This window comes from Lutra lutra, chromosome 12 (assembly GCF_902655055.1).
Source record: "Lutra lutra chromosome 12, mLutLut1.2, whole genome shotgun sequence".
NCBI classification, from domain to species: Eukaryota; Metazoa; Chordata; class Mammalia; order Carnivora; family Mustelidae; genus Lutra; species Lutra lutra.
The window spans coordinates 72,225,028-72,247,365 of NC_062289.1; the positions used below are offsets into that span (position 1 = coordinate 72,225,028).

The window sequence follows — 22,338 nt, forward strand, 5'->3', positions numbered from 1 at the left end:
GAACAAAACAGAAAGAGTGGTCTTGGGTTGTCGTGATTACTAAGAAACTCTTCCCCAGCTGGACCTCAGTATTCTCACGTGAGCAATGAGTGCCCTTCACTAAAACTGTGAATCCTTTGGATTTTGGAGGTATCAGGCAGCGAAGAAGTAGACAGGGGGTCCTGGGTTCAAATCCCAGTTGTGCCACCTATTAGCTACGTCTGTAAAACCTACTAGAAGCCCATATTTACTGAGCGCTCACTTGTTAAGGTTCTCTTCTACGCGCTTTGCACGTATTATTTCCTTGAACCTCTGCAACAACCCAGGGCCGTAAGCACAGGGTTGAGGCATGGTACCCAGTAGGCACTTATTAAAGAATTGGCTTTTGATTATTATCAAATAAAGATGAGGGAAATAAGACCATTAGTTCAATATTAACGACTACATTTTCAGCCCTGGGCGTCTCTGTCATTGTATGGTCGTATAGGGGAGCCGGGTCAGCAGAGACCTCGCAGGAAGCTGGGCTCGGGACCAAAAGCGCTCTCCAGCCCGGGAAACACCGGTAGTGCTGGCGCGGAATTAGGAGACGGTCCCTAGCACCACGTGAGCGTCTTTCGTCCGCTTCCCTCCCACTCTGTGCCCCCCGCAGGCGCTGCACGTTCTCCCCAGACCCGCACAAATCCACGCGCTAGAACCTTCGGGCACGTATCCAGAAACCGGGCGGGGCGGGGCCTCCGCCCAGACCATGAAGGCAGCCAGGAGGCCCCATGGTGCCCTTAACAAAGATGGCGGAAGATATTCCATCACGTGGACCTATCGGGAAGCAAGCTGGTCCTTGGGCCTCGGGAAAGCGCGCTAGAGGGGAGCAGTGAGAGGCTTCTGCGCATGCGCCCCAGCTCTTGGTGACTATGTGGTCAGCTACTGAGGCATGGATCTTGCCTGAGTGAGGGGCTTTTAGGAGGGAGGTGGTGGGCATTGACTTCCACTCCCTGTGCACTGAACGTTGCTTTATTCATTGGTTAATTTTCCTAAGAGAGCGCTGTTAAACCGAGGTCAGGATGATGCCTCCTAAGCGGAGTAGCTGAGGCCGGCGCAGCCTCAGGCCGCTCCGGTCAGCTCCAGCCCTGCCCCCTTCTCCTCCCTCGGCTTCCCCAGACCATCTCCCCACGCTGGGCCGGGGCGGGGGTGGCTAGCTTTCGGAGGGAAAGGAGTTCCTGCTGGGGCCCGGGGATGGGGGGGGGGCGCTCTCCATTGTTCGTTTGCGGGGCGGGGCGTTGGGTTCTGTGCTGTGGTTGCCCGCTGGGTCCGTGCCCTCCAATCCGTGGTCGCTGAGGGCCTCCTTGGCCATCCCTGCTTGTCAGTGTGGACGGCGGGGCTGGGGGCCTGGGAGGCTATTTGTGGCTGCCCCCACATGCCGAGCCGGCCTTTGGCCCACTTCCCGGGCAGCCTCCCCGCCAGACACCAGGAACCCAATGCACCCGCCGTATGCCTCCCACAGAGACGGGACTGCCAGAGCCTTGCAGAGGTCAGCCAGGAAGCCGGCTGACCGGCACCGTGGGAGACTCAAGACTAGAAAGGCCCTCACTGAGATCTACTGTCTTGATCCCACTTGTCATTTTTGTGTGGGGTGCTCAAATGGAGAGTTACTTGATGAGAGGCTGACAGCACTGAAAAGAGGGGGCGGGGTTGGAAGCTTCAGGATTCACTCCCACCCTTAGCCTCCCGACCCCATCCTGGAACTGGGATTCCTGGAAGTAATTTTCCTGTGCTTTGTTTGCATTGCAGGACAGTGGCTGGGTACAAAATTGCTGTCCTGAGAAGCTCTGAGTCACTGACAATCAGTAATTAAAGAGACAGCCGGTGGGTCCCAAGTTTCAAGGTGGCCTCTCTGTCTGCCCCTGAGTGGGAAGATCTATACTGACTCAGGCCATCCCTGAAAACTTGTGGGAAAAGCCAAAAGGTCCCAGCCTTGGAGATAGAAAGTTTAGAAGAGCCTTTGACCCCCACCATAATTCTAGCAAACTGCTACCTTGCTACTCCTCATAATGATCTAGACTTAACATTTTCAATTTGGGAGCAAGTTCCTCCCCTACAGCTGGCTTCCCTGAAGTGTTAGCAGATCTCTCCCCCCATTTTCTAATTTCTGCCCTGCTGCCACCCACATCTCCCCCCGCCCCCCACTCCTTCCTGTCTCAACTGTCACTGGACAGGTGATGTTGGCACAGCTTATAGGATGGTAGATCCTATCATGGTGCCCAGCCCCTGGGGACCCCTGAGTAATTTGAGAGGAAGGAGACCCTGTCCTGCTTCTCCCCCTCTTCCTAATTCTGAAATGAAAGTTCCCCAAATCCAGCCCAAGATCTTTCTTGTAGCCCAGCTTTTTTGGGCATCTGGGTACTGGGAAAATGACTGCTACAAGGGACAGAAACTGACAGGGAGACACGGAGGGAGCCACGCCTGCTGTGGGAAGAGGCATTACTTCGGGGTGACTGCCCCCAGCTGTTTCATCTTCTCTTCTGAGGCCTTGTCCGGAAGCAGGACCTCCACAGTGAAGCTGACCTTCTTGGCATGAATGAAGCTGTAGGTGTTGTCAAACCGCAGGACATCTGAGGGGAGGCAGAAAACCGGACATTCAGGCAGTTCTACAAAGGACAGCGATCTTTGTTGACTGAACAAGACAGTGTGGTACGTAATGAGGATAAAAGTGACATAAGTGGTACGTAATGAGGATAAAGGTGACATAAGCAGTGGTCCCTCACCTTCTGAAACTTAAGTCAAGCTGGGTGGACAAGATAGTCACAGAAAGAAAAATAAAAAAACAGAACATGCCAAGTGCCAGATGAGTGAGATAGCCACGTCTGTCACAGTTTGGAAGGAGGGGGCCCTGTTAAAGGCTTTTCAGAAGAGTTAGGACTTGAACAGCAGCAATTGTCACGATAGTAGTAATGGCAACAATGGCTACGGAGGTGTCTCAGCCCTGGGGTGGTAATCTATATATACTATTATATTATTGCTCAGAATAACTCAGCATTAGTCCTGCTTTATAGCGTAAAAAAAGGAGGGCACTGTTTCACACAGTGAGGAAGTGATGGAGCTGGAATTTCCCTCTGACCGGCATCACTGCCTGTTTTGGGCCCCGGAAAGGCGAGCCCCGTTCAGGTTCTGGTGAAGGTAAAATACCCGGAGTTTTTGAGCCAGGAATTTATCCCACAGAAAGATAAACAGACCAAGATGTGCCCTGCACCCCTGTTTGTAATCCTAAAAGATTCGGAAACCTCAAAACGGGCATGGAGTTGGCAGAGAAGGCTTTGAAGCCTTGGCCAAAAAACAGACTGCTTTTAACCTAACCCTTTTTGAGAAGTTGTTCCCTTTCAGTCAAACAGCCCTTCAAGAGCAAAGAGTGTGAGAATAGAAACACTGGCTCTGCCCTTTCCCTATCCTGGTCTTCTCTCACTTTTCCCAGGGGAGAAAAAAAATTAAAACAAGCCCCCCCGCCCCCCAAAAGTGTATTTAATCCTGAGATTTAACCTTGCTCCTTTCTTATCCCTAGATAAAATGCATAGTTTAGACATTGGGTAGACATAACACCCACACCTTCATGGTGTAAAGTATTACTCATCAATTTTCTCTGCACAGAGGTCTTTCAGAGCCAATAGTCCCTCTGGAAAGAGGGACACTTCCTTAGTGCCCTAGATGACAGAGTCCCAGCGACCAGAATCGGTCATGCTGGAGGAGAGGTCTGAGCTCCTTGGATCAAGCACCAGGGTCGGGATGGCTCTGCTTTGCATATTCTGCTCTCAGAAACAAGGAAGGGGCTGTTCAGAGGTCAAGGCCTAAGGGAAGTAGAGTTCATGAATTGCATGGTTCATTTTGACACTAATATGCTGACAGACCTATAGAGCCTGCCCCAAGAGATCCTCTAGGCTAGGGCTCCTCAACTTTTGTTGGGGAACTGACCCCCTCGAGAATCTGATGAACACACCCAGATCCCCTGGAGCCCATCATGGACTCTTGGGGGCAGGGTTTCCCAATGGGAAAGGCACCATTCTGAAGAGTGGCGGCAAATGGCTGTGACCATCTCCTCTCATTTATATATGGAAACAAATATATATTCTAAAGCAGCTTCCTTTTATTTCTCCTGATGGAAGATGATAATGCTTTTTAAATTATGTGTTTAGGTGGGTTATGTTATCCATGAATTTCATTTCCGAATAGTAAGAGGGATATTAAATGCTATATGTTATAAAAGACAGGTGTTTGGTCTTTAAGGGAGTCTACAAACCCCAGATTAAGACCTCCCGCTCTAGAAGTGCCTGGCTGGCTCAGTTGCTAGAATGTACGACTCTCTCTCTTTTTTTATTTTTACGATTCCATTTATTTGGCAGAGTGAGAGACAGTGAGAACAGGGACAGAAGTAGGGAGAATGGGAGAGGGAGAAGCAGCCTCCCCGACAGGCAAGGAGCCTGACTCAGGGCTCGATCCCAGGACCCTGGGATCATGACCCGAGCTGAAGGCAGACACCTAAGGACTGAGCCACCCAGGCACCTGGAGATTTTGACTCTTAATCTCAGGGTTGTGAGTTCAAGCTCCTCACTGGGCACGGAGCCTACTTAAATAAGTACATAAATAAAGAAGACCTCCTGCTCTACCCCACTCTTCTCATTTTAAGGAGAAAGAAAGCAAAAGCTAATTATTTAGAGAGTTGGTGGCACAGCTGGGCTCAAATCCAGGCCTCCTGGAGCCTGTCTGGGCTCTCTTGCCCTCAGCACGGCCTGGAAGTACGATGGAGCCTTCACCCAGTGTTTGAGGCCGCCTGTTCCACCTCATGCACTCCTGGTGGACAAAGTCCAGATCTTTTCTGCTGAATCTTCTTTCCTAATAGAGTATTCTACACTCAGGCCCCCAGGAAACATTACTCTAGAGAAAATAAGTGAAATCAATTCAGACTTTGTTTCTCCTTCTCCCTACTTTAAGCACACTTGGTCAAGGACCAGACCAGCCTGGGGAGGATTAATGTGCTCTTGCCATTGGAGGCTGGCTCAGAGTTTTAATTTCTCCATTGGGTGATTATGTTCTACTTTGCAGGGAGTCGCCTGGTTCTTCAAGAGCACTGCCTTCCCACAGGTGAGCTTGTAACCTAACACTGGGTTCTCTCTGGGCTCAGGTTTAACCTGAGCCATGGCTCCAGGCAACAGCTGATCCCACCTCATTGTTTTTACACCTGGGAAAGGGACAAGGGTGCTGCAACCTGCCTTTAATCCACCTTGGAATGGATAAGAAGCAGCCAGTCAAGGCCCTGCATGCAGATAAATGTTCCAACTGGGAATGTAACCAAGAAGAGCTAAAATAAATTTGGGGTTTGCAAACCTAAGCCTGATTATGGTGTAAGGTATCCTGGTCCTTTCTCAGGCTGCCTCCTTCAGATACTACAGACAGTCATGGGCAATGCTGGAAAATGGGCTGGGCACTGCTCCTGGCTGCGTGATCTCAGGTAAATTACTTTCCTGGTCCAGGACTCTACTCTCTTGTCTGTCACATCAGGGACAGACCTGATCATCTCTAGGACAGACTATTGCCTAGAGATCTGGACCAGGACTTTAGGATTCCCTCATGTCTTCCGTCTTCTGGTGTGTACATGAACTGCTTTGTGGGAGAGATAACATCCCTTCTCTATACCTCAGCTTCCCTGTCCATTAAGGGAAAAAAAAATCAAGCTTAGGGGCACCTGGGTGGCTCAGTCAATTAAGCATCTGCCTTCAGCTCAGGTCATGATCCTGGGGTTCTGGGACTGAGTTCCACATCAGGCTCCCTACTCGGCGGGGAGTCTTCTTGTCCCTTCTCCCTCTGCCTCTCCCCCACACCAACAACCCCTACTTGTGCTCTTACTCCCTCTTTCTCTCAAGTAACTAAATAAAATCTAAAAAAAAAAAAAAAAAGAAATCAAGCTTCGGGGCACCTGGATGTTTCGGTTGGGCATCTGCCTTTGGCTCAGGTCATGATCCCAGTGTCCTGGAATCAAGCATTGGGCTCCTTGCTCCTTGGGGAGCCTGCTTCTCCCCCTCCCTCTGCCTGCTGCTTCCCCTGCTTGTGTACTCTCTGTCAAATACATAGATAAAATCTTTAGGAAAAAATGGGCAAAGCCTTTAAAAAATTCAAACTTCTCTATAAAATATGTGCTGTGGGTAATAGTAGCTGGGCTAGTGTGCCAGGCCTTGTTCTTGTTGAAGCATACAATAATACGCCTTCTCCTCCAAGGACCTGGCTGCTTGCTCACTAACAAGAATATTCCTCCCCAGGGAGCCATACCACAGAGCATCTGTGAGGAAGGGGTGGTTGAGACGGAAGGTTGCCTGGCAGTTGGGGAAGTATATGGCATCGGAGGTTGGGGTGATGGTATGAGAGACATCTGTGCCCCTAGAAACAAGGCACAGGGCTTCTCTCCCATCTCCAGGACCATCTCCAGGATGGCCCTTCTCCCCGCACAGGTCTTGCCCTAAGGAAAATGATGTCTACAGTGTGTTGAGTGCTTGCTGCACACCAGGCATTATGCTAAGTGCTGCCCATTTAATCATTATGTATCCCCATGAGGTGGAGAATTTGATCCCCATTGTAGCAATCAGGAAACTGAAGCTCGGGGAGACTAAGTCACCTGCCTAAGAACGAATCAGTAAGCAAATCCAAGTCAGCTCGATGAAAAAGCCCTTGCTCTCATTGATTTTCCATGCCTGGCACATTGGCTCTGATAGAAAGGAAACTGGAGATTTGAAGGGCTTTTTGTGTGCGTGTATGTGCTTTTTCTGCTTACAAATATAGTACATGGTCATTGTAAAATAAGCTAGTTGCAGAACTAGTGAAAAAAGTAAAGCCCTCTAGAAGCATCCTACCATCCCAGAGATAATCACCATTACAGCTAGCATATATTCCTCAGAATTCTTTTCAATGTATATACTTAAAAAAAAAAAAAAAAACAAGGTGAGTGTATACCATATGTTACGTTTCATTTTTTTTGACATGTATTAGACCCTTTACATGTCAATTTATTCTCCTGAATGAGTATAATGTATTTCATGTACCCATGTACCATAATTCATTTAACAAGACCTTTTAAAGGTCATTTGGTCGGCACCTGGGTGGCTCAGTGGGTTAAGCCGCTGCCTTCGGCTCAGGTCATGATCTCAGGGTCCTGGGATAGAGTCCCGCATCGGGCTCTCTGCTCAGCAGGGAGTCTGCTTCCCTCTCTCTCTCTCTCTGCCTGCCTCTCTGTCTACTTGTGATCTGTCTCTGTCAAATAAATAAATAAAATCTAAAAAAAAAACCAAAACACTTCCTTTAAAAAAAAAATAAATAAAGGTCATTTGGTTTATTGCCAGTTGCCCAGGCTGCTAAGAGCATCCTTGTACCTCTATTTTTGTGTCTTTGTGTGAACATTTCTGTAGGATAAATTTCTGGAAGTAGAATTGCTGAAAGGGAATTTTATTTATTTATTTTTTTAAGATTTTATTTACTTGACAGAGATCACAAGTAGGCAGAGAAGCAGGCAAAGAGAGAGGAGGAAGGGAGGAAGCAGTTTTCCCGCTGAGCAGAGAGCCGAATGCGGGGCTCGATCCCAGGACCCCGGGATCATGACCTGAGCTGAAGGCAGAGGCTTTAACCCACTGAGCCACCCAGGCGCCCCTGAAAGGGAATTTTAATTGATACTACAAAGTGGAGGGATGTAAAACACTTTCAAATGCCTGTTTGCAAAAAAAAAAGGGGGGGGGGCATTTGCCATTCTTCTTATTCCTCCTGGCTAAACTTCCTGTACGTGTCCTGTACCCAGTTTTTGATCAAGGTGGAGATAAGCTCAGAGGGGTTGGGACTGGGCTTTTCAGCATTCTGCTCACCTCGGATCCCTGCCCCCACCCAGGCGGTTCTTCCTCTCTGACATCTGCGGAAGGAGCATTCTCCAGAAACGTTTGGTCACAGTCACAGATCCAGTTAAACTTGGAACAGAGAGCAGGTGTTCTGGACCCTTGTGATCACCTAGGACCATGACTCACCTCGACCTGGAAGTGTTAGGTCAGAGATCTACCCTAGGTTCGTTCCCTCATCTGTGTAAGGAGAGTGTTGAGCTCATGGAGCCCCACATCTAGTTCTCAGAGTCTGACAGCCTAAATCCATGGAGTGAGAGGGACCCCAGAGGCAGACAGCTAGGGCAGGGGCTTTAAGCCAAGAGAGGGAGACTTACAGATGCCAGGATCGCTGCAGGTGAGGGTCCCATCCTCAGGCACCAGGTGGGCATTGTACCTCTGATTGGAAAGGACCTCTGTCATCTCGCCTGCCCGCTGCCGCTCCCCCATCTTGGTCTTCAGGAAAATCCCAAAACCGATGTCCGAACCTTCTGATGTGAACTGCCACCTGCCAGGGACATCCGCCCATTCAGACCTGATTGTGTCTTTGTGCGCACTCTCTGGGTCCTGCCCCCAAGGCTTCTCCCCCACCCCAGCCCAACCACTGGCACCCTAGGGCTGAAAGGCACAGGTTGCCTGTCAGGGTCCAGAGCACTACCTGAGGACACAGCCAGGGAAGAGGATCTCATACTCCACTTGGTGGGAGGAGCCACGAGAAATCTGCACACTGTGTTCATACTGCTGTTTCACCTGATCTCGCACATAATACTTCTTGGGGATGTCGCCCCCATAGTTGATCTAGAAGCAGGGCACAGAGTGAACTGGAATGTGCATTTGAGCCAGGCTTCCCTGGTGATCCCTAACCCTTCTGGGTTCTTCAGGGGACTACACAGCCCATACCTTGGACTTGCACTTGGGGTTTCCATCAGGATCAGTCATGGTGCCCCCATACTCCACAGGCAGCTGGTCAGGGCTGATATATTTCAGTAAAACCTCCTTCCAGTTTGCTGGCAGCAGGGGGAAGGAAGGAGGGAAAAAAGGATCACCACTAGGCAGGATTGCTTCACAGCCCTGGCGGTCAACACAAAACGGGCAGGAAAAACCTGTCTGCTCCAGCACAGAAAACACTGATATTAGGAGCCTGTGATGTGCACACAGCTTTGCTGGGGGGTTCAGGAGGCAGCATCACCCAGAGGGCTGCCCTTTCCCTGGACTAAGAATCAGAACCCCTGGAGTCTCTCCATTGCCTCTGACCCATTGAGTAACCTTAAGTAATATCACTCTGTGCTGAGCCTGGTTCTACCTGCCCCATGAGGCTGCGGGGCGGGGGGAGTGAAGGGAACTAACTACTTGAGAGGATGCCGTAAGCTATTAACTCCCTACCTGTATGAGAATGTACGCTCACTCCCAGGCACAGGGTATAAATATCTGGTGTGCAATCAGAAGGAACAAAGAAAAGAGGGAAGGGCATCCCACCAGGATGGAACAGCATGTGCAGCAGGCAGAAAGGCCTGAATCAACCTGATCTTTCCTGCTTAGACTGAATTCCAGGAGGGTCCAACCACATGTCTCATCCCCTGCTTTCACCTACACGTAATCGTGCTCAGTCGTGACTTACCGACTGTACCACTGTCAAGTGGCCCCTTAAATGGGGCTCCCTTGGCTTTACCCCAGCCACAACTTCACTTCTGCTGTTTTTCAGGCTGTCTAGCTGCCGGTGACTCGGTTCTTTTTTTCTTTTTTTTTTAAATAACCAAGCCCTTTCCTGACTAGGAGAGTTTGACTCTAGTGCCACCAATGCTGAGAACCATTTCACCACTCCAAATTCCTAAACCAGTATCAGCCAAGCACAATATTTTGATACTGGAAACCTTTCTGTGCCGACTCTATAGACCATAAATAGGCAGTCATGGAGTACAGACCCAGGGTCCTCGGCTGTGGGGACTGGCTGGAAGCCTCATAGAGGCTGCCCAGGGTCACCCAGCCCTTTGATTTCTAGGGTCCTGAGACCATACTGTTAGAACTGTTGGAAACTGTTGGAAAACAGCTTCTGTGGTCTTGGGGGGCATGTAATCTGTGCTTCCTAAGCTCCCCTGACCAGCCCAGCGTGAATGTTTTCCATCTTCTCTTGAAGATCTGGTATCTTCTGAGCCTGAGGCAGGCTTGGTTGAAAGGGTTTTAGGTGTGGGCGGGAGAACAGTCTGCTGCCAGGAAACCCAGCCGTCTCCTGCTCATGGTGGGCGGTAGCCGCAGCAAAGCCAAAAATCATTGGAGCCTTTTGCTCAGATTTTGTATGTCTTCCCCCAGCTCAGCTGGAGAGTTGGAATAAGGCCAGAGGGGCCCTTCCCATCTTACAGAGAGAGTAACTGAGGCAACAGGAAGCAGAACTTGTTGTTGCCAGAGTCAGGACCAGAACCCAGAAGTTCTGAACTTTCCAGAATGCTTCACACCACTCCCGGGGCTCACTGATACGCATCGGAAAGATCTCCACTTTCCATGTATCACCTAGCGGTGAACATCCAGAAACCTTTAGAATCCCTATTACCTACCCCCAAGGTCAACTCCATAGGCAGCACCTGGCCTGACACAAGCCAATGCCAGTCTACCTCTCTGGCCTTTCCTTCCTACCAATTCATCCTAATGCTCTGGCAAAACTCAGCTCCTCTCTGTTCCTGGCTGGCTTGATTCCTATGCATCTTCCTTGCTGGCTTCTCCTTGTGCCTTGATGTCCTCTCAGCTCCCCTGCATATCCAACCTGTGTCAAGTGTGGCCCTGCCAAGCTCGTCAATCACTCCTTCTTCTCCTTGGTGGGCTCCTCTTGCCGTACCTGCCCTTGAACTCAGTCCCCAGGGTTCCCTCTTCCGTGGGCAGTCTTTACTCTCAAGTTCTTAGCTGCTGCCTATAACTGCTAACTCCCAAATTTCCAAACCAGAGTCCTCACCTCAGCTTCAGACTCACGTATCCCCAGTCTCTGTGCATCTCACAGACTCCCCAGACTCAACATCAAGGTTATGTCCGCTGGCTGAACTAAACACACCAGAGTCATTGCAACACTCAGTCACTCACACCAGCCACCAGAAAGTCATTCTGGATTCCTCTTCCTCCCTCCCTATGCCCAGTCGATCTTGGGGTTCTGTTGTTTTACTTCCTAAGTGAGTCCCAAATCCCTCCTTTCCTCTCTAGCCCTACCGCCACCACCCGGCTTGGGTTTGCAACAGCTCTTGTGCGGACGATGACCACAGCGTACAAACTGATACCTGTCCTTCACAGGCATGCCAGTCATATAGGTCTCCATTTAAAGTCTGATCTAGGGACCCCTGGGTGGCTCAGTTGGTTAAGTCGCTGCCTTCAGCCCAGGTCATGATCCCAGGGTGCTGGGATCGAGTCCCACATTGGGCTTCTTGCTCAGCCGGGTGCCTGCTTCTCTCTCTCTGCCTCTGCCTGCCACTCTGCCTGCTTGTGCTCTCTCTCTTTCTCTCCCTCTCTCTGGCAAATAAATAAATTCTTAAAAAAATTTTTAAAAAGTCTGATCCTGGTCCTTCCCTGCAACGTCCCCATTTCTCTGGTTCCCAACAACCTGTGGAGCTGTGTCCCAGCTTCTCAGCACGGTGCCCTGGATTCTCTGTCCCTGGCTCCAGGCAGCCTCTCCAGCTGCACCTCCCCTATCGCCATGCGCTCTCCAAGACTGCCTGAGCCGCGGTGCACAAGGCCTTCGCTCAGTGCTATTCTTTCTGCCTGGTGGCTTCCTGCCTGGCTTCATCGGACTGCCTCTTACTCATGCCACAACACTCAGCTGAGGTCAGCATCTGGTCCCGCCTGGGTGTCTGGGTTGGGAGGGCTGAGTGCCCCTGGTCCGTGTTCCCACCCACACACCCAGGGTGCGACTCCCCTTCCCCACGAGGGCCAGGAGCTCCTCAGGGGACTCTGATACATCTTTGTCACCTAGTCCAGGGCTGACCCAGGGTAAGTGTGCATCAAAGGAAGCCGCTCCTAGGTTCCCCTAATTGGAAGCAACCTCTCTGCTCCTATGACCTCCGTGGCCCCCACTTGCTCCTGGATCCTACTGCTACCATCAGCAGAGGAAGCCTTCACCCTAACCACCTCTAAAGCTATGCCCAGTTTGGGTCAAGGGCCAACTGGTGGCACTGAGAAGAGTCTGAGCTACTCACCCCCCAGGACCATGATCTTCTTGCGGGTGTCCTCACTCAGGAAGGGTTTGATGAGGTTGTAGGCCACAGGAAACAGCTTGGGGGCTGGAAGAGAGACCAGGTGTTGTGAGACCCGGAGCAAGGCCCACTCTGTCCCTGACAGTGTCCTCCACAGCCCTGTGTTGGGTCAGCCCAGGGAGGTTTGGCACGGGCACCTCTTTGACTTCTGGCTTCCCTGTCTGGACAGCAGGTCTAGTCTTCCTGTGTCACCACTCTGAGTGGTTCCAAGGAGGCAATAAATCCGAAAAGCTTTGTGAATCATAAATCTGTCTGCCTATATCAGGGGCCCTCGGATCCCTTCCTCTGGTTCACCCCATTCCACTCTCCCAAATCTGTCCCAGGAACATTTGGGGCCCTTCTTTCCCATTTGACTTCATCACAGGTAGTTCCCAACTTACCTTTAACAACGAAAAGACGCTTCAGCGTTTCAGGGTAATTTTCCTCAAACATGCAGAGGAACTGCGGAAACAAAATCACTGAGTCCTGCACACCCTGCCTCTCCCAGGCCAGACGGGACCTACTAGCAGAGGGTCCCACTCCCCTCTGCTTTCTCTCCTCCTCCCAACCGCACCCCCCAGCTCTGCCCCTCACCTCCCCATAGGCCTCTACCGCAGGCTTCCAGAGATGCTTGAGGCCAAGCCCCTCGCAGTCATAAATCAGGGTGACGGTCTCCACCTTCTTCCCCATCTGCAGGGGACAGAGAGGAGAAAGTCACAGCAGGTTGCTACCCTGCAGAATCCTACCCCAGTTCAGGGCAGGAAGCTGATTTGCTGATGTGCCCATAGGGTGACCAGATCTGGGCAGGGCCATATCTAGGGTTTTCCAAATTGAGATAAGCAGCCCCAAGGCCAGAATTATGACCAAGGTTAGTCACTCTTCCTTCCTAGCTGTCCTGTTCTCATCCAGTAAACAACTGGGTGGATCTAGGTTATATCTGAGGTCTCTTCTGTTCTGCAGTCTGACCTGGTGGCCTCCCTCTTCTTCTGTGAATAGCACCTGGTAGGGCTCAGTCCGTGGGGCCTCGTCCAACCTAAGCCCTGAAGGGTGCCCATCAAACACTTCTCTGCATCCGCAGTCTATAGGGTCTCTGGACACGCTAGGCTCTCAGTGCATGTTCGTGAACGACAGTGTTGAAATGTTCCCAAACCTATGACATCATTTCGCTGGATCCTTACTCAAGCTCAAGAGAAAGGCAGGAGAGAAGATCCAGCTCTCTCTTTAGCCTTTTTCTTGGAGAGGGAATCACCTGTCCTCTCTTTTTCGAATACAGAATTAGAGAAGCACAGACTCTCAGTTCATCTGCAACCAGCGGTGCCCGGATACTTGTCCGAGAAGAGGCTGGGCCATGACAGAGATCTTACCAGTGCCTGGATGAATGAGAAATGCGATGACAGTATAGTATGTTATTTAGTTAACTACATATCTCCGATTTAAAGGACAGCCCTTCATTCTGAGACTATGCCATTCCTAAGATTTGGGGGTTAACCAGGACAATAGCAGCCAGTACATTTTCTTTTTAAGTCCTTACTTGGAAAAAAAAAGTATGAATCTGGCAACATGGGTCTGTCCCTAAAACTTGGAGATTTCACTCGTCCATGAAATCCAAACGTCTGTGTCTCAGCCCAGAACCTATGCTTAAATCCCTGTGTGACACGCCTGCTTCTGCTGGAAGAGCTCCACAGTGGTGAACTCACTCTCCACCATGCTAGACTCACCTTTTTGGTCTGGCACGCACACTCCTGCAGGAGCCGCTCACAGTCCCGCATCTTAGTCTTGAGCAAGTCCTGTTTGGTGGCTGAGAGGAGCAGCCCCTTGGCATCCAGAGGTCCAATGATATCGTACCAGATGGGACAGCCATCCAGGTCATAGCCACACATGCCCCCTGACAGATACTGCTGGACCACCTGGGCAAAGACACAGACCAGGCCCCCAGTCAGCAGGCCCACGGGCCTGTATCCCGGGGCCTTCCCATGGGTTCATCAGGCTCTCCCTCCACAGCCTTTCCCCCTGGGTGCCAATGGATACCCACTCTGGGAACCATTTGGGCTCACTGGGCATTGTCAAACCTTTCCTCTTGAGGAAAGTCCGACGGCCCCAGTCCGACGGCCTTCGGGACACAGACTGTGGGTGCAGCAGACCTAACTAACACAGGTTTGGGGCAAGATCATTCGTCCTCACCTCGGGAGGCTGCCAGCTCGTGATGTTGTCAATGTCCTTTTGCTTTCGGAACTCCACGTGCTGCAAACATAGAGGTAGGGCTTTAAAAAAAAAAAAAAAAGGCAGGGATAGTAGAACCCCTTATAGGCATCTAGCAATAGGTGACACTGTGTCCTAGGTACATCATGAGAAGGCAAGTGGTGGGACTGGAAAAGAAGGCACTGCCTGTTTCGGAGATCTGGGCAGAACAAATTGTAATTCTTAGCTGGGCCAGAAGTATGAAAGCTCTGTTTCAGGGAAGGGAATGTACTTTGTCCCAAAGGGATAAGGCTGCAACAGTGGCCAGCTAATATTCAGATTGGCCACATGAGCCAGAAGCTGTGATCAGGTGGGCAGGGTGGGCAAAGATAGTCCAACCCCAGTGTGATTCTGATGGGTGGGAACCGAGACAACAGTGGGCTATATCTAAATGGAGCTCACCTTCCGGAGCATGGCCTCAGACTTCTGCAGGTCGAAGTTTCTTGCTGTAACAGGGAAATGTGGTCAGGGTTAGACCAGGGGGCTGGGCATCCAAGGACAGGGAGATTTCCCTATTCCTGTGCTGGGGCTGGCTCCTCTCCAACTTCACCCCAGCTGACTTCCAGATGACCCCACATGCAGAAGCTTAAGAGAAGGAACTCCACTAAGGGGTTTCTAGAATACCACAGCCCCCAAAGAGCAGGTCAAGGATCAGGGCAGGTGGATGCAGCCTTGTAACACTGGGGTCCAATGAATTTTACCCTCATGGATACAAGAGGTGAAAGATCTTATCTCCTATCAGGGAAAGTGAACCCTGGACACCCTTATCATTCAGCCTTCCCCCTTTATACGAAGTTAATCTCCTTCGTTTTCTGAGAACTTGACCTCTAGTTCAAAGATGAACATAGCTGCCCTGTCATCTGGGGTGGACATGGCAGAACATCCCAGGATGATAGAAGGGTTGATGAGCCTCTGGTCAACCTTGCCATATTTTCAAAGGATCCACATATACCCTAACGGGACACAGAGGGCCCTCCTCCCAGGGTTCCTGGAAAGCTTCAAAATTAAAAAGTTCACCTGGGCCAACTCTTCATTTCATGCTCTCACCCCAAGTCATCCTGCTCAAGCTTGAACACAAAGACCTCACTGCCCCCCAAAAGCCACCTGCTTTCAGATAATCTGAGTGGCCACTTGCACTCGCACTCATTGTTACACTGAGCAGAGACCCACAGCCGAAACGCTCTGGAAGTAGGATCCCTTTCTCAGCCATGTGACAAGTTTTCCAATATGGGTGAATTTTGTGCTGCTCCCTGCATGCCCTTGGCTGTCATGTTGCCCCTCCATGGATCCTTCCTCTGACTGTTCCTCGCAGCCAGGTTTCAAGTCCATTCACAGGACTTCCCTTTGGATGTTTCCCAGTCTGCGAGCACCCTACTTCAAAAGCGCGCTCCATGGAACTGTGTGCGGTGCAAGGTGTTGCCTACCCTTCTCCGATAAAGCCTGAGAACTTTCTTGGCAACAGTCACACTCTTAACTCAGATGGAGCTTACAGTCAACTGAAACTCCCAAATCCTTTTCAGCTGTGCTGTTGCTAAGCCTCCATCCCATATGTTGTGAGGTGGTTTTCTGGATCCATCCCTATCAGATTTCATCTTGTGACAGCTCGCTCCAGTTCATCCTTTAAAGAGTTTCTGAGATCCAGACTCTGACCAGTTTTGCCAACTGCCCTATGAACTGTCCCTCCCATCCCTATGTCCTCTGTGGATCGGACAGCCATCGACATCTGCTGACAGCCCTGGGACCTGGGCCAGATAGGCTGCCCTCTGGACTATCACTGGTCCCTTAATCACAGATCTCTGGGAGTGGCCAAGCATATTCCCTGACTCTGCTATCATGAAATCAACTCCATTGTCCTGCACCCAAAGGATGCATCTGGGGATTGACCAATGCCATGCCCATCATAGCTGCTGGACACCCATTCATAGAACTGAATGGCCTTTACTTCTAGGAAGTTTCTTTTGATGGCAATCTTGCACGCACCATTGTGGCAGTGAGGGGCAGCTTTTAGAGGCATATAATCTGGGTTTGCCTCTCAGCCCTTCCCCTTTCTCCCAGTCTGATCTTGGACAAGATACTCCACATCACCAACTGAATCATCTATATGATCTAGAAACACATGAAAAAACAAAGTAACCTACTGTCATGATGGGGGAGCCCAGTTGGTCTGTGAAAGTGGGCGTGGTCCATAGGAACAGGAGTGGCAGTAAAGTGTGAGCCCCCCTCTCTCCAGACAGCTCTCCAGTTCACCCATATCTGCCAGGCTCCAACAGCCAGGATCTTCTTTGAGAGCCCTCCCCGAGTTGCCACTTGGCCATGGCAGTACCTGGCCCAGTGCCTCCCTATGCCTGCTGAGTCAGGCATCTCCAGGGCTCCTGTGCCCTGGTTGGGGGCAGATCAAAGCTTGGTTTAGGTCAATGCCAGAGATGACTTGGGAGCAGCTGTCCTGGGTCCTGATTTGATAACTTCTGAGTCCTGGTGAAGGAAACTCCAACCTGCTTTGCCCCCTACCTCCCTGACAAGGCCCTATCTCCCCAACACGCACACAGTGGCTATCACCTGTGGGTTTTCATCTGGCCTTCGGACCTTGCTGGGAAGCCCAGAGCTCAGCCCCAGTCAGAAGGAAGCAGTAAAGACTTCTGTGCCTGCTCTCAGGGTGGGGGCCGGGGTGGGTGGGGGGAGCAGAAAACGGAACCCATGTGAGGGGAAGGGGCCAAGAGTGAAAGCCTGAGCTCACACCTAGGTTAGAGAAAGGCATTCTGTTGGCATGCACTTTGAAAATGTTTCCTTTAGAAGCAAAGGTAGAGAGGGAAAAGGTTTCCATTAAAAAAAGGGCAACAAAAACCCTAATTGAAATTCACAGTAGAGTCTGACCAGGCCTGAGCTCCTGCCCAGGAAATGTGAGGCGCAAGTAAAGTAGTGAGGAGACACTTCCTCTGTCTGAAGAGGCCAAGCTTGGCTTTGGGGGGGCGGCGGCGCAGGGGGGCAGCCATGGCTTAAAGGAGAGAATGCTGGCCCGGGACTCTGAGGCCCTAGGTTTCCACTCGGATTCTGCTCCTCATTAGCTGTGTGCCTTCCAGGATGTGCCTTCCCCTCTCTGAGCCTTCACTGCTTCATCTGGCAAAAAAGAGGATGACAATACTCTTCGATATTCTTGCAAAGAGAGGGGTTATCCCAGGACTGGGGAGTTGGGAATGTCAGGGAAACCAACTGCCAGGAGCCCAGGCAGCCTCCCTGAAGATAAAAAGGCTGTGTTATCGTTCAGCTCTCTGAAACCACACGTCTCTACCTACCAGCAGCCCGGTGGTGTCTTTGATCATCTTGCAGCTGGCCCTTTAAGGCAGCACAACCTTCCCACGCTGCCTACCCACCCGCTTCTAGCTACAGCCCTTCAGCAAATGCTGGACCAAAATATCCTCCAGCCCTGGACTGACTCCACTGCACCCCCCTACTGCCCCTCCACCCAATCTGAGTGGGCTGGAACGGGGGTAGGGGGGTGGGGGGTGGAGGCGTGTCACAACATTTGTGGGGGGAACTGGGCAAGTGGCACTACCAGAGGCACACGGAACCCCCCATGGCTTTCCTGGCTCTCCTGCCCTGGGGTGCCTACTAGCAGTTCCCCAGAGTGTACCAGCTCCATTTCTGGGCAGAAAAGAAAAATACATCCCTTCACCTGTCCCAGGATCCCTAGGGGATGCATATGTGTGTCTGTGTCTATACATACTCAGGCATGATGTGTACTTTAATATTCGGGGCTATCGTTCTACAACACAACCGACTCTACCAACCTCACGTGGTAGAATTTTCTCTATTATTTCAATGTCTGGCAATAAAGTTTCTATAAAGAAAAAAAACTGTGTCACAGGAACTGAGAGGATGGCGCATGACTCGAACCACAGGAGAGGAGAAGAGAAAAAAGAAAGGGGAAATTTCAGGAGTCGGGACAGGGGGTTGAGGTGGACTCTGATGTGAGGAGAAAGCCGTACCCTTCATTAGCACAGGCAGGGTTCTGTCGTGTTACATCTTGAGATAGGCAGGGCACCCTGTCTGGTCTTGTTCTACCGGAACTAGATGTAGTTCCTAAAGTAGATGTGCACCCCTGGCCCACCTGCCACAGCCAGGCGAGGGCAGAGCTGGAACTTGAATGTGGGGCTCTGGAGCTGGGTGGTGGCTCGAGCGGAATCTTGTCAACAGAGGTCAGGCTGACACCCCCCACAATCCCCACCCAATGCACTCTGCCCCTCCAGCAAGCTGCTGAAACAGCTGGTCTGCCATCTCCAAAAGGCCCCAGAGGGGGCCAGCCTCTCCTACGGGCCTGCACTCTGGTTCAAAACTTGGTTCTCCCTTTGACTTCCCACACACCTGGGTCTTCCTAGGCTTTTCCTCAATCTACTTCCCCAAGCCCACCAGGAGAGAGGATTTATGGAAGAAAAGGAAAGTGCATTGGGCTGGGAGTCAGCCCACCAGCTCCTACCTTCTCTCTGCCTGTGGCTCAGGTGCTGTGTGACCTGGAGCAAGTTACTTCAGCTCTCTGAGTCTCACTTTTGTTATTCCACCCAACAGGAGGGTCAAGGTTATATAACTACACGGGGCTCTCTTGGTTCTAATGGTTGAATTCTCCAGATTCTCAGATTGCCAGGGGCAGGGTTTCCAGGGGGTACCATTCTGCTGCCCAGAACGAGACCCTGCCCCAGCCTCCCACAGCCCCTCTTCCCTCACCTCGGAGCCAGCGCAGGAGAAAATAGTCATCTGGATTCGGCAGGGTGGGCAGCACATCCTGGACATTCTCCCGAAACTGTAGGGAGAGGTAGGAGGGTGAGTGGCACGTCCTCTCCCTGACCACCCCCTGCCTGGGGTTCTCTATAGGGACTTGGCTGGACCCCACCTCAACACGGGTCAACTCTGTAGACACTGGCTGAGCACATGGGTGTACTTGGTTGCTTTGGTGGATAGCAAGGAGGTGGCGGGAAGGGAGTAACACATTACCCCTGCCTGTCTGTATGCCCTTCCACACTCCAGTGTGGCAGGCAGCCATAGGCTATCCCTGCCAACTGTGATAGTAGACACTTGGGGATGTGCCACAATCAAAGATGTCCGTTCGCCAAGCATTCCCTGTGTGCCCGGCACTGAACTTGGCACTTATCTTATTCATGTCTCACTCAGAGTCCCTAGAGGTACTACTGTCCCCATTTTGCAGATGAAGAAATTAGAGCTCAGAGAGGCTAAGTAACATGCCCAAGGTTGAACAGCTAGTGATCAGCAGGGCTGGGATGCAACCCCCCCACTCCAGTCTGTCCAAGGCAAGAGGGTGCACGCCTTCCACTGTAGTCTTCTGCCCCATGGTCATGGACTGGTGAGCAATGGGCTGGGAAAGCAAGGAAAGGAAGAGTCTGATGGTGACGGGCCCAGGAGGACGGTGGTCTCATCCTATTCAAAAAAAGTTTGTGTTGTGCTTGAAGGACTTCAAAGGTAGCAGAAGGAGGGAGGAGGACAAACCAGGTGGGAGGGAACAGTTTCAACAGGAAGTCACGAAGGGGGAAAGGGCAGGGAGTACCAAACAAGAGAGACGGATAGTGACCCCAACAGATGACTATATCCACCTCCGACTGCTCACTGCCCTGTAGGTGAGCACACACACACACCCCATGCTCTCCCCATGCCTCCTGCTCCCCACCCCTCACCTTTCTCTAGTCACTGACCTACAGGGCAGCCCAAGAGGGGACCAATGAGGACCTGCTACCTCTGTCCCTTGCTGAGGTCAGCCAGGGACACAGATCCTCCCACCCCATCCCCCAAACAGCTCCTGGACTCCCGGGGAAACTACTCCTCCAGGGCCCAGGCCTGAAGCGGCCCCTCACCAAGGACCCTAACCCAGCCCCTGGTTTCCAGTTTAATCACCACCTAATCCCCTCCTCTGCCTGACTTCCCCTGCAGGTCAGCAGTAAAATCTGAAGCCTCCCTATCCAGCCTCCCCAGGATGGGGGAAGGCTCAGCCTGGGCAAAGCCTTCATGAGGGTTGGTGCCTCGGCCCCACTGTGTGGCAGGAGAGACATCTGTCCCCCCAGCAATGGAAAACTGCTTGGCTGTGGAGCCCCCTAACCTGGAGACCAGACCCCATCAATTCTGGGTCCGAGTACAGCCAATCTCTCCTCTCCTACAGGGCAACAAAGAGTAGATGCAGTTGGTGGACAGGGGCCCCAGCCTTCAAACTGTTGCCCCCTCCTCTGCCCAGGTGCCCAGGCAAAGCCAGGCTTACCTCCCAGCCTTCTGAAGAGCCTCTGCCCAAGTCGCCAGCCAGGGAGGGGCCTGGATTGTAGGACAGGGGAGGGCTGGTCTGAACTCAAACTAACCTCAACCCAATGAGTCACCCATAGGATCCCAGGCTTCACACATGAGGGTGCTCCCTTCGACATCGACATCGTGGGGTCCAACCTCTCATTTCCTTTTATCGAGCAGCACACAGAGGACGACGACTTTTCCCAAGGTCGCAGAGAGACCTGGTGCCCCAGCAGGGGTTCTCCAAGTGTCCTAAGGAGCTGTCAGGGCCCTGTTTGTGGTGCCCAGTGCCCCTACAAGAGGAAAACCTCCCGGAAATGGGAGGAAACCCGGAGCCCTACCCCTGCCCCGGCCCCCAGGGCCCAGCTGCCAGTTTCGAGAATGAATATTGCCTTTGTGCCCTCGGCTGCCTCCGAGGGCTTCCAAGCAACCACTTCTTCCCAGGTGGCACCGCCAAGGGCTCGCTCAGGGATGAGGCTGGGGTAGCCAAACTTGCCCCCGGCCTCCTCCTCTGCCGCCGCAGGGAGGGTGCGGCGGGCCGCGGGGACGAGGGATGAGAGGCGTCAGGTGCCGCTGGCCGCAGCTCCCTCCTCCGTCCGCCTGTCCCGTACGGTCCCCCGCCCCGGCCCCTTCCCGGCTCGCTGCAGCCGGAGGGCGAGGCCCTGGCCTGAAGGAGGGGCCGAGGGGTGGGGTGGGCGGGGAACGTCTCACCTTGGCCAGTGCCTCCTTCTGCTTGGGACTCAGATCTCCGACTCTGCCGCTCATGGTGGCTCGGGCTCGGGGCGCGGCGGTTGCGGCAGCTGATGGAGCACGGGCTCGTTCTCTGCCGCCGGAGTAAAGTCCCAGCCTTTTGCCCGGGCCGCGGGGCGGGCGGCCAAGCCCCGCCTCTTAAAGGATCCGGAGGGGTGGAGTGGGGAGGGATGAGCCGCGCGCGGAAGCCTCTGGCGCGTCCGTCTCTGTCCTCCTGAAGGCGGAGACCCTGGCATAAGGCGAGCAGGAGTGCCCACCCGGGCTGGGGCCAGTGGACATTAGAAAGTCAGGAAATCTGGGTTCTAGTCTCAAATCTCTCTTTAGCTCGCTTTGTGACCTTGGACGAGACACCTGTGCCCCCTGGGCCTCAGTTTCCCCATTGAGATGCTATCTAATGAGCTCTCCCGAGTTGGGGTCCCATAGTCCAGAACTTCACTCTCCCAGATGGGAGGGAGCTTGCCCTGTGCCACTGTGGGGGGGCCAAGTCCTGAAGCCTAGCATCGCTCTGCGCCCTGTGATGAACTGTGGTATTGGCCATTTCTCCCCGGGGCCCTTGCTCTTTTCCTGTTTGCCTCGAGTTTTGGTCCACTGCTGCCAACCCAACTTTGGAGCCTCTCCGTGTTGACAGGCTTTCCCCTCCACCTGTGAGGCAGGCAGGCCTAGGGGACAAGCAAACACAGACCCCCCTCTCCCCACCCAGGGCCCTGACCTCTGTTCCAACCTTCCCAGCTCTCAAAGAGCTGCTCTTGAGGTGCTCACACCCACCCCTCCTCTCAGGTAGGAGGGCTTTCTCTCTTGGAGTCAGAAGGCCTGAGTCTGAACCCTACATCCTCCACTTCCATCTGTCAGACTCCAGCAAGCGGCTTCACTCCTGTGAACCTGAGCTTCTTCGCTCACTCCACGGGAGGTGATGATTTGATTTCAAGTCAGCTTGAGAGGATCAAGTGAGCTACTGTACCTAAGTCGGTCAGCACAGTGGTGCCTAGCCAAGGGTTCAGGTCTGT

At 52.4% G+C, this 22,338-nt stretch overlaps 1 protein-coding gene across 2 annotated transcripts; it reads right to left on the minus strand.

The window, feature by feature from the left end:
* Positions 1-261: 261 nt before the first annotated feature.
* SEC14L2 (SEC14 like lipid binding 2) lies at positions 262-21,451 on the minus strand. Of its 2 annotated transcripts, XM_047697574.1 has the most exons (12): positions 21,296-21,450; positions 19,028-19,103; positions 14,714-14,757; positions 14,255-14,314; positions 13,792-13,980; positions 12,668-12,763; positions 12,475-12,535; positions 12,038-12,121; positions 8,769-8,875; positions 8,527-8,666; positions 8,207-8,376; positions 262-2,585 (listed from the first exon to the last, which is right to left on the minus strand). In XM_047697574.1, exons 1-12 carry the CDS (start codon positions 21,347-21,349, stop codon positions 2,455-2,457), a joined length of 1,212 nt encoding a protein of 403 aa, XP_047553530.1. In that variant the 5' UTR covers positions 21,350-21,450; the 3' UTR covers positions 262-2,454. The 2 variants fall into 2 exon arrangements, with proteins under 2 accessions (XP_047553530.1, XP_047553531.1); XM_047697575.1 differs by lacking the exon at positions 12,668-12,763 and having other exon boundaries at positions 21,296-21,451.
* Between the last annotated feature and the right edge of the window lie 887 nt (positions 21,452-22,338).

What these genes read in the sequence shown, in the direction of transcription:
- SEC14L2 (XM_047697574.1), bottom strand. Translation starts at nt 21,349, where the DNA reads ATGAGCGGCAGAGTCGGAGATCTGAGTCCCAAGCAGAAGGAGGCACTG. An exon ending in AGAAGGAGGCACTGGCCAAG is followed by an intron (nt 19,104 to 21,295) that starts GTGAGACGTTCC and finishes CTCTCCCTACAG; the next exon opens with TTTCGGGAGAATGTCCAGGA. An exon ending in ACCCCAAGTGCAAGTCCAAG is followed by an intron (nt 8,667 to 8,768) that starts GTATGGGCTGTG and finishes CCCTGCTTCTAG; the next exon opens with ATCAACTATGGGGGCGACAT.